General features: G+C 36.0%; 1 protein-coding gene across 1 annotated transcript in view; it reads left to right on the forward strand.

Annotated features, from left to right (window-relative positions):
- The window catches only part of gpc5a (glypican 5a), a 992726-nt gene that overhangs the window by 738595 nt on the left and 241707 nt on the right, over positions 1–12424 (forward strand). Inside the window, exon 6 of the mRNA XM_039746320.1 lies at positions 4219–4339. Within this exon, the coding sequence (XP_039602254.1) occupies positions 4219–4339 (121 nt within the window). The remainder of the gene's footprint in view (positions 1–4218; positions 4340–12424) is intronic.

Here is a 12424-nt window from a genome sequence, read left to right on the forward strand (position 1 = left end):
AGGAATCAAGAGGTTTGAGCAATGAAGAGACTTGAACCTCTTAAATTTAATCAAACTGAGATTAAGAGGGAACATGATTAAAGTGTTTAAAATTATGGATGGATTTAGTACAGTGGATTCCAGTTGATCAGATGCCCGAGCCAGCTCATCTGACTCCTCTTGATGCCGAGGAGCAGTGGCTCTACTCTGAGCTCCTCCCGGATGACAGAGTTTCTCACCCTATCTTTAAGGGAAAGCACAGACACCCTGCGGAGGAAACTCATTTCAGCCGCTTGCATTCGCGATTTTGTTCTTTCAGTCGCTACCCATAGGTGAGGGTAGGAATGTAGATCGACTGGTAAATTGAGAGCTTTGCCTTTCGGCTCAGTGTTTTTTTTTCTCAATTGTTATAATTACTCTCTGGTGTTTTGGTCATTTGTCATTTGGCTAATATCTTCAAAACGATGACTTTGATTATGTGACTTTACCAAATGTGGACTGTCCAGAGGTTTATTTCTTTCAGTAATGGTTCCAAATTTTTTTGCCTCTTCTCTTTCATCTAATGGCCTGATTTCTGTTATAATGTTAGTGGACTTAACTTTGTCCAGATTTCTTTATGTTAATCAAATTAAACTGTTCTTTTTTAGAGTCTATTTGATGTAAATTTTGTGTTCATATTGTAAGGTTTCTAAATTGTTTTGGGGCTCTCCCCAATGGGACAGCAAGCCAAAGAGCGTCCCAAAGTGTGATAGCCTGTTGGTGGACGGGGAAGCCGCGGGCTCCTCCACTGTAGCAGCTCACCACGAAAACAAATCGCGGTCTCACTATGCGCACCTGCCATTGATTGGTGATGCAAGGAACGTTATAACTGCAGGGAACAGTATTACTTCGCCACTAACCTAGCCACATCCCTGCCTGATTGCTGTGTCTGCTCCTGCTACAATAAATAACCGTGCTGCTTCTGTTTCAAGCTGAATAAAGTTGGTTTTTCTAAAATACTGAGACTCAGCCTTGTCTTTTGGGGTGCAAGACAGGGACTCACATGTCACAATATATGCACACTAATGTGCTTTAGCAATTTGTGGTTGGTTCATTGTAGTTGTGGATTTGTGCATACAATCCGAGCCTGTACCAATTGAAGAGTTCTATATAAAAATGCATTTTATTGAAAATAACATATGTCTGGTATAAATGATAAATTTCGGTTGCAGATTTCACTTGTTCTATGTTAACTGGCTAGCTAAATCCTCTGTAGTCAGTGCACCATTGCTTAGCCCAACAAGAGTGAGTCCAGCCAAATCAATGACGATTTTACAGTGGTAACATAACTGATGATGATAATTTTCACTTCAACATCTTATTTTAAGGTCAGCATAAAAAAGACAGTGATGGAAGTGCCACATCATAACTCCATTAAGTAAAAAACAAATGAGAAACTCTGAACTAATGCCAACCTAAATAATTGCTACAGTTATTTATATTCATCTGTGACATATCACCTTATTATTGACTTTCAAAGCCTGAAATGAAAATGGTTAAAGTCTTGGCATTCTTTAAAATAATTAAGAGATACTTATTGAGGTCAGTAAGTACAGTAGAATCAGTATCCTCATTATCGGGTGTCATGGATTGTCATCTTTTGTAGACCTGAATAAAATCTCTTGAATTTCATGAATGGTACTCCACAACCAATTAAAAATATTATTGAAATTTAGTATAGCCCATTTGGTCATCTAATTTATAAAGATGGGTCTTTCAAGACAAAAGTCTACAATATAAATTACCTTTCTGGTAAGATCACTTTAAAACAATTTGTATACAGTTAGTAAATTGTGACAACATCAGTAAAAATGTTTCTATTCTACGTCTGTCACTACACCTACCATTGAAGCGCCTGAGATTAGATTTGCTGAGTTTGGATATAAGAGTGTTTACAACGAGTGATTTTCAATAAGTACCCAAAAGAAATTTTCACTGCAAAACAAACACATCAAAGCATATCTATCAGTGTATTCATTTTGTATAATAAACATATTATTGGATGTTTTCTCACTTTCATTTTTATTTTAGGCAATCCAGTTGTTTGAAATAAAATCCATCCATCCTTTTCTAATCTGCTTAATATAATTTAGGTATATGTTGCATAAAGCCATTACTGGCAGCATTAGGCATAAAGCAGAAACCATTTCTGGATATAGCGTGAGAAAAAACTTCTCAAAAAAGTAAACTCTTAAATTACTAAAAAAAAAAAAAAGTAAATCAGTTTTGGTTGTCAGTTTTTCAAAGGGAGATACACTGCTAAGTCATTTTTTTTTTTGTTCCCTGCTTCCTTCAGCTTTTATACAGTCCCATTTTCTGTTCTTGTGATTGCATAGATGATCAGATGTAATTGTCTCAGTTTTTTGATTGTGATCCAAAAATAAATTACATGGGCGCTGAACAGAAAAAAAAATCACCACCTTTTACATATTATTTTAGCCTGTGGTTTGACATTTTTCCCATTTGTGTTCAGAACTATAAGCAATAATCTGTCCACCTAAAATGTAATTATTCTCTTATTGTTATTCATAGACAGCGTCCAATAATAAAATGATTTTAGGCTGCCCATGAAATCAACTTAAACAAAACTGTTCAATTATCCAAGAAGTCAAGTCAAAACTGGAGCTCCATTCATGGAGCACACACTAAACTGCACTAATTTTACAGCTCATGTCTTTATTGAGAAATGCACAATAACTTTAAAATCTTTCAGATGTGTTAGAGGAAAAAAAATAGAGCCACTGGAATGCAAAGTGAATATACTTATGTGTGTATTTTATAAGTGGTAAAGTTTATAATTGTAAGTTTTTCTGCGAGCCATGCCTCAGACTCAGTGAAGAGCACTATACAAAAATAAAGTGATTTGACTTCTCATTTTCAAGACAGATTTCATTTTATCTTGCAATTTACTCCTAAATATAGTGGTGTCTAACCAAAATGAATGTCGGCGAAATTTCTTTAAAACATTTACATGCAGTAGTACGTATACTGTTTAATGCAATCTTAAAAAAAAGCAAGAAGGATAAAACTGTTGCTGATAACAAAAAAGGAGACTACATCTTTAACCCCTAAAATACTACTGGTAATCAACCTTTCTGCCACAGAGCCGGAAATTAATTCTTGTACCCTTCATCAGTAATCGCTTCAAGTTAGTCTTGTTTGCTTATTTATTCATGCTAACTACTAATACTTGAGTAGACAAAGTCTTTCAATCATCAAAAATTAGTATCCTTTAAATTGTTATCAGTTATTGGGTTGCTGATTAAAATGAATAGCTTTTTTATGTTCCAGGTTTTCTAATAAATTGACATGATGCATTGCTCCAGAATTATTGAAAAAGTGAGCACAGATGGTGGATCTGTAATTATTCAGCTTCAAATTTATCATTCTGTATCAACAGTTGACACCGTATTTCTCTGTCCCATCATTTTTTAGACCATGTGATATCAGTTTGCCTACCACTTAAATACACAGCACAGGTAAATCAAAAGATAGATGACTTAATTAAAAACTAATTACACAAATATCCCTAATAAATCAATAATGTTTTAGAGAGATTTATTATTTAGGCAAAAATAATCTCTACTGCCCTAAAGTATTATCATTTTTTTTATTTCAGTCAATCTTCCTATCCAAGAAACATGAGATGCCAATTTAGTTGGGGTTCTTAATCTTTATATGTTTATTTAAAAGAAATAGTACCACTTATAAATATTAGCTTAATTTAAATTAATACAGCATGAAATGACTATTATGTTGTAAACTTTATATAACCAGAGATCAGTGGCATTTAAGTGAACTACCAAGAATAGAGATGAATAACAGGATGTTAGAGATAGATGAAAAATGTATGGCTTTGGGACTACTATTGTATATAGAATGGATTTTAGAAGATTTATCACACTCTTATGTAAAAGAGCACATCACATTAAAACCTGTATCATCACAGCAAATCTAGACCAAATGTATCAAAACATACTCATTGCCACACTTTTTCTGACAATTGATAGATCTTATGATTATTATTATCACCAGCTTAACACAAATATTCAATATGTCATATTTACTAATATTTTAACTCCCTTAATTCTCCTCTTTTTTATTGATTAATATTTACTTTCTGAAATGGTGTCTGTTGCCATAACAATCATTAATGATTTTTCCTTATTACAAAAAAGAATCACTTTTTTCTTCTTTCAGCTACACTCTTCAGGTCGTGGGCAGTGGAATTAAAGCTCAGTCTGGAAACCCAGAGGTGAAAGTGAAAGGAACAGACTCCGTCATAAACCAGATCATTGATAAACTGAAACACGTCAATCAGGTAAAACTATGTAAAGAAAAAAGTGCATCCATTTACATTAATATGTATTCCTCACTACAAGATTAATTAATCAATGAAAATATTTGTATATTTTGTACCTAATAATGTCTATTTGGACAAATGTTTTAAAACAACTGTATTTTATCTTTGATTTAATCATAAACACACCACCAAACAGAATCGAATAGAATTATGATGTACTATATTATGAAAGCAGATAAAGGCATTTTTTCTGTTAAAATTGCAATATAAAATTGTATGCGTTGATAGCCCACATGGAGGCATTTTCTTAACTAATCGCTATTAGTGTACTTCAACAAGGACCCTGATTTCCCGCTGGCTACATTTGGTGCTTATGTAGTGGTACTGCGTCTTGACACAAGTGTGTTTCTCGTCTTTTGTGCTTCATTTTGTTAAAGTGGGCTTTCTGTGTTATCTCACTAAAAATATTCAGCTCTGATACAAACAACTAAATTAAAACAGCACATACACATAAGGCAGGGGTCCTCAGTCACGGTCCTTGAGGGCCACAGTGGCTGCAGATTTTTGCTCCAACCCAATTGCTTAATAAGAAGCACTTACTGCTCAAGTAACACTTCTGCTTCACTTTAGTTGTCTCGTTCATTACGATTTTGAACCCTTATTGTTTATCTTAGGCTTAAACAGCTGTATTCTTGGTTTTTAATTGTTCCTAATTAGCAATAACAGGCAAATGACAAAAGAGACCAGCATTTCTCCATTGAACTTGTTACCATTTACACCTGTGTGTATTTATCATGCACTACTGGGTTTAATGAAATACTTGGAAGGAAAGTGAAAGTGAAGAGAAAAAAGTGAAGGACTGAGAATTACTCATCCACTTTAGCCTTCAAATCATTTGGATGATATCCTTAAAAAGGGGAACAAAATCTAGGATATGAAAATTTCCCGACATAGCAGAGTTAAAGCACTAACAAGCCATGAAATTAAATTATCTCCAAGAATTGCTTTCTAATTAAGAACAAAAACCTGCAGCCACTGCGGCCCTCCAGGACTGTGATTGAGGACCCCTGACATAAGGGGATTTTTGGCTTATACATTTACTTTTGGTGAAGTCTTTAAACAGCCTCCTTTAGTGTGTGCAATACCCTGAAATAAGCAGGTGGCCCTTTTAGTGCTCCAGTGTTTGCTGAACACTGGAATGTTCAATAAATCAGTAACTAGTTAGAAGAATGTTATTTTAAGTTCTATCTTAAATACATTTTTTCTATTTGTCTAACTGTCTTAAAAAGAAAATCACATCAAATACAGATTAGCAAGCAAAAGCCACGCTACCTTGTACTTCTGACCAGCACCACGTAGAAAAGCCAATTTTCAAAACACATATGGACTAGATGTTACATGTGCAAGACTGCTGCGCCTCCACTCTGATCCATTCCCTCTGAACTTTGACTCCCTTTAAAGTACATGCTCAAGTAAGGCCTACTTTCATCGGTCCTGCACACTTCAACTGACTGCTGGGAACTGAAGTTTCTTGCTGGCACAGCCACAAATTCATTACAATAACAGGCTTCTTTATTGAACAACAATAAACAGCAATTCCATACCCAAAGAGCAGAACAATACTAATGACATAATGGGTAACAGCAAATAGAATTTAGGAACAAGGCATGGCTAGCCTCACCCTTTTCACAATGGAGATACTCCTGTTATCATGATATCAGTAACTGACGTAACACTCTTCATCCTCACTGATGTGATACCTTATGCAGGCAAGCCCTTTATTCTTGATTTATTTATTTCCTGTGAAGGTCTCTCCCTATTTCTCATGTTCTCCTGATTTAAAGGATGTGCTCCCCCTTCCTTACCTGACATGTGGCCTTGACTTAACATCTAGTCTTAACAAACCTGTGAACTGGCTTACAGAAAGTTGCCCTCCAGTTCTGTCTATAAGAGCTTTCTGCACTTTGCTACAACATTTTATTTCACCCTCAGTAATGAACAGTGCATTAGGAAGAACTAAATGCCCCCGTGATAATACTATGACTTAGGAGGTCCTTAAATAGGCTGCCTCAGGTGACTGCCGTAATGGTAGCAACACCTGCATTACCATAGTGAAATAAAGAGAAGAAACAACAAGGTAATATAGAACAATTAAATAGCAAAAGAATGTCTGTTGAACAAAATAAATAATTAAATTCTAAAAGAAAATGGTTGATACAAACACATTCATTAACAAAAGGGAGTAATTTGCAAAGAAAAGGAAAACAAGCAATAGACAATTGCCAAAGCTATAAACAAGGAGAGAGACCCACCAACAGTATAACAATTAGCTAATTTATTTACTTCTTTCTTTTTGAAGAAAAAAAAGATAAGTAATGGTATCTTTCACATAATGTGGTATTTATGTGGAGCAAGTGTAACATTACATATTATTTTGTGTCAAGAAAAATACTTTTAATGTATATTCGGAATGGGTTTCAAACATATTAAAGCTGATTTCTGGAAAATTACTCCAAACACAGCATATTCAACACCCTATATTAATTTTTTGTTGTTATTTGTTAGTAAGACACATTATAATATATATTACTTTATATACAACATATTGTAGCGACCCGTGGAGGAGTCTTTAAAGATTTCGAGCCGACTCTGCCGTGCACCTCTCCGAAGCTGTCGGCTAGCGGATTGCCAGCGTTATGCACGCAACTGCACCCAGCTCTTTAAGAAAGAGAACACTCGTGCCCCATACACCGCACGACTCCGAGTGTCTCGGTAGTTTGCTTAGATTAAATCTTAGCAATAAAACAGCTCTGTCCTGTTGCATCTTTTTATTACAGAAGATAGTCAGAAACAAAAGCTCAACATTATTGCTCGGCCATTGCCAAGGTCACGCACGAAGACACATTTCAATAAATTGGTACTTTTTACAAAATAAATAACCCCCGGACGGCGATGACCCAAACCCACCCAACCAATTAAATACAAACACACCACTATTTACAACATAAATGACAATACGTAAATTTCGACATACAATAAGCTTTTTATAAATTACCCATAAATTCCCCACAAACTATTTACATAAATTACCCATGAGGCGTCACTCCGCCAGCGCTTGCTGCCGGGTTGTTACAATATATTGGTAACTTTTAATGCTAGATTTTTTGCAGATGCAACTGAGCTTCCTTATTAGACAGTGAAAAATAAAATACAAATAAAACTGTGCTCTTGTCTCCTGTGTGTTAGTATATATTGCAAGTTGCAGTTCAGTTTAGGAAGCAGAATGCTAATTGTTGTAAATTGCTGCCTGATTAGTTTAGGCTAATGAGCACTGAAATCTCTTAAAATGATGTTTTGTTTAATCAGATGGTATGTGTTGTTGAAAGATGCATCATATATATTGAAAGTGAATTTGAAAGTGCAGGGGACTGAAAATAAATATAATAGATTAAAAAACCATTTCATCTGAAATGCTGCCTTTATTCTCACCACCTTTACCAAATTTCTGCATAGGGTTACATAGCTTAAAACTAAAAGCCAGGATACAAATATAGTACTTAACAATTTGGAGGCAAACCAATCAATGGCAAATACTTTATAACGCATTGTGCCATTTTTGTTTTTATTGAATACTACTTTATGGTATTTATGGTAGCTATATCACCTAAGAAAAATCAATGTTCATTTAATTTTATTAGAGAAATCAATAAACCTTAAAGGTATTGGATTTCCCACTAGCAGCTTTGTGAGTAGAATGTCTGTTTGTCACTATGAATTATGCTTGACTTCTAACATGCTGCCTAGCTTCTGTGTTCACTTAACTGTGAATGTTAATGTTAATACTGAATTAAATGGAGGAAAAGCTACTAAATGTGTACATCTGAAAACTGCTAGAGTGCTGCACTGCAAACATGTTTCTAAACAGAAAGTGACCAATAATCACCTCAGACTGGATCCCCTGAAAGAATGTGCAGTGTACATTTATCCATCAAATGTGTAATCTGCTTAGGCCAGGTCCAAATCTCAGGAATCTGGAATCTATCCAAGAAGTATTGGGTACAAAGCTGGATCCAACTCATGATGGGGTGCCAGTCATATGAAGTGTATAGTAAATTCATATTCAAGGCATCTGGACATCTTTATTTTTGCTGGCATATATTAGAAATGGCCAAGTGCGTTCACATTTAAAAGTCTTAAATCATTCACTGGAGGCAACTTTTCAGTCAAAAAGTTGATTTTCCTGTCAGCAGAAGTAAACAGATCACTTTGCAAATCTGTGAGAAATTAAACAGTGAACTGAAATTAATCTTATTTCATGTTTGTCTATGGCTTAAGCATTTTTTCTTATATTAAATAGTTCTGTGTCATGATGCTTAGCTGTCAAGGGAGAATTAGCCTATGATTTGACAGGAAGCCAACCCAACAGAGTCTGTATTTTGAAATAGAAGCTCACACTGCTAAATAGAAAGCCCTTTCAAGTACCAATGATAAATGGCTGCCAGAGGCTGCCATCCATAGAAATAGTTTCACTGAATGAAGAAGGCCAACAGAATAATTTCCAAACAACTGGGTTCCAGCAGACTTTTCTCATGGTACAGGTGGTGTCCAACAGCTACATATATAGAAATGCTGGTACCTGCCCTTCAGAACCATGGAATCTTCAGTTTTATTTTGGGATCAAAATTATAGGGACTTGCTATGTACATTTACTGTCAAAGGCATGCTTAGCTAGTGGCCCCTATTAGCTTGATTTTGTTGCAAGTTCTCATCTGGAATGTAGTTAGTGTGAGTGGAAAGAGAGTAAAATTGTTTGAGTGATGGTTAAGCTAGGGAGAGAAAGAGAATAAGAGTGTACAGTGGCACACAAGATATTGTCGATTTGGGTGGTATTCAAGTAAGTGGAGCCACCATGCCAGTGTAGTCAGGCCTACTTTGGAATTTAGGTTTGTTTTTTTTGTTTTTTTTTTCTTTGATATGTTGTGTTCTCCTTTTAGTTATCCCTTTATTGGTAGGTTATGGTAGCGTACAGAAATGCTGTCTTCACAACTCTTAACCCGTGATAACAGAATAGCACCACTGAACATTATTCATATTGAGTATTAGTTATTTCCAGTTTTTGTAATCTAGGTCATATACAGATTTTAACTTTTGAGCAGAAGAGGACAACAAATCTTGATTTTTATATATGTATAGGGAATCACTTTCAGCTTTCATATGTGCATGTGGTCATCGACTTACAACTATATTCAGTTCCACCAGACCAGACGTAAGTCGATATATGTATTCAAACCTGACCGTATTTATAACACTGTATGTCATATTGTTTGTTTTATATTCTTTTTTATCACCATTCTTAGCACACTGTGTAGATTTTCTAACTTTTTTTTTTTTATTATTTTGTTTCGTTATTACTGTTGCTTGCATGGGTGCAGAGCCTTGAATAGCTCCATGAATCCTTTCTTTGTCTGTGTTATGTTATGTCATCAGTGGAAGCTTCTCCCAGTGTTCATTGTGTTAACTGTGAGATGAGGAGTTTTACCAACAGAGTTTGAGCACTCATAATATTTTCTGTTTTAGTATTTCACCCTGTTAATAATACACATTAACAGATAAAAGAGTGTGGTTTCATTACCCCGTCATGGCAGTTCACATGAAGTGGCACATTGTGAGTTACAATGCAGAAGCTTCAAAGCTAAAGCACAGCAGTACAGCGGTGGTGAACACAGGTTTAAAATGGGATAAATTAATCCTCCCTCACACCGCTTGATCACCTTCATTTTTGTGTAGAGATCAATTGCCCTTTTTTCTGAAATTGTAAGACAAATGTAACTGAATGTAGTTGAAACCTGTGCAAGTAATAAACTGAGATCAAGATGAATGAGTCACAGCATACAGAGCTGGCATGGTGAAAACTGTCATTTGCCCTGAGACACGGTAGTGGGCTTAAGTTGAATGGTCGTAAGATGCATAGGTCATATGTTGACGACTTCCTGTACAAAGAAGTTGACTGATGCCTTTATATCACACTTAATCACAACATCACATGTCACATTTAGGGCCATAGCTTCATCTGAAAATTAACTCTTCAATTCAGTCAGCAAAATGTCCAGTGCAGAGAGATACTAGTCACATTTAAATGTGTGAACTTCTGACTCCCAGTGCATCTTAACATTCTCATTTTGCTGTACAAGTGTTTTTATCTCTGTATGTTTGGCAACAAGGAGATGTGGATGAGAGGTTCTTTTCCATTTTGATATTGTTGGTATTACTCTATACAGACATGACTCCCCCTCATTTCTGCATTGCTGAAGATGTGCTTTCAGGCTCTTGACTACAGAGGATGCATCTTTCATGCTTGTAGTTGAGGCCTGTAACCTATTTAGTGTTACATTCACAATTCAAAATATGTCCTCAAGGAGAATGATACAAATAATGAGATGTCTTTTGTTGATAAAGCTTACTTGCCTTCATGGGTCACTTTTCTACCCCTCCTTCCCCCTTTCTTTCTTGCATTCACTTATTGCAACATACTGCTATTTGACAACATATACAGTATGAAGTACAGTATATTTCCATTGGCTTGTCTAATGGCTGTCATTTGGCTGTGCAGTTTTCTTGAATTTAAGAAACTGTGCTGACTACATCATAAGAAACCAATGATGTTTGTTTGGATCTGCAGAGTATATTCTGTTGAAAGTAGTTATTATAGAGTTCTTGGTAACATTTTAGCTTAGGTACTGCAAAAATACCTGAGATTAGACATTAGATTAGAGAGTCCCTTTGGACTATGATGTTTGCTGATGATATTGTGCAAGAGTAGGGAGCAGGTTGAGGAGACCCTGGAGAGGTGGAGATATGCTCTAGAGAGAGGAGGAATGAAGGTTAGTAGGAACAAGACAGAATACATGTGTGTGAATGAGAGGAAAGTCAGTGAATGATGAGGATGCTAGGAGTAGAGTTGGCAAAGGTGGATAAGTTTAAATACTTGGGATCAACTATACAGAGTAACGGGGATTGTGGAAGAGAGGTGAAAAAGAGAGTGCAGGCAGGGTGGAAAGGGTAGGGAAGAGTGTCAGGAGTAACTTGTGACAGATGGTTAACAGCAAGAGTGAAAGGGAAAGTTTACAGGACGGTAGTAAGACCAGCTAGGTCTCATGGGTTGGAGACGGTGGCACTGACCAGAAAGAAGGAAACAGAGCTGGAGGTGGCAGAGTTATAGAAGTTAAGATTTTCATTGGGTGTGGCAAGGATGGACAGGATTAGAAATGAGTACATTTGAGGGTTGGCTCAGGCTGGACGGTTGGGAGATGTCAGAGAGGCAAGATTGCGCTGGTTTGGACACGTGCAGAGGAAAGATGCTGGGTATATTAGGAAAATGATGTTAAGGATAGAGCTGCCAGGAAAGAGAAAATAGGAAGGCCTAAGAAAAGGTTTATGGATGTGGTGAGAGAGGACATGCTGGTGATGGGTGTGACAGAGCAAATGTAGAGGACAGGAAGATATGGAACAAGATGATCTGCTGTGGCGACCCCTAACAGGAGCATCCGAAAGAGGAAGAAGATTGTAAAAATACCTCTTACTCATGTACAGTAGAGATGTGTAACAAGACATTAACAAAGGCTTCTTACTAAGATTTGCAAAGCATCTATAAAGCGATTATTCACCCTTGTGCAGTGTGGCATATTGACATGCTGATAAAATGAATTGTGAATATGAAGGATTTACAAGTCTTATACTCATGCATTAACACTTAATTGATATTTTGTAATTGTTATTAAGACTATAAAAAGTCTTTATTACTGTCATGTTTCATAATAGTTAAGAGTAGATTCAGCTTGTGCACCATGCACTGTACATAAACAGCAAACAGGCATTCCTTTATGATTCCATGCTGCTCTAGGAATCTAGGAATATCTTGAAGCTCACACCACTGCAACCCATTCTTCTTGCCACCAACAATCTCATACATTTTACTGGATATTTATTCATTAATTTGTTTGCAAACAATGCATTGATCTTATTCTGGAAGTTTAGTTTTGTGTAACTGATGGAATGGGACTGAACCAGTTTGACCAATTGGTTGTACTTTGAGAAAAAAATCTC

This window comes from Polypterus senegalus, chromosome 2, assembly GCF_016835505.1.
Source record: "Polypterus senegalus isolate Bchr_013 chromosome 2, ASM1683550v1, whole genome shotgun sequence".
NCBI lineage: Eukaryota > Metazoa > Chordata > Cladistia > Polypteriformes > Polypteridae > Polypterus > Polypterus senegalus.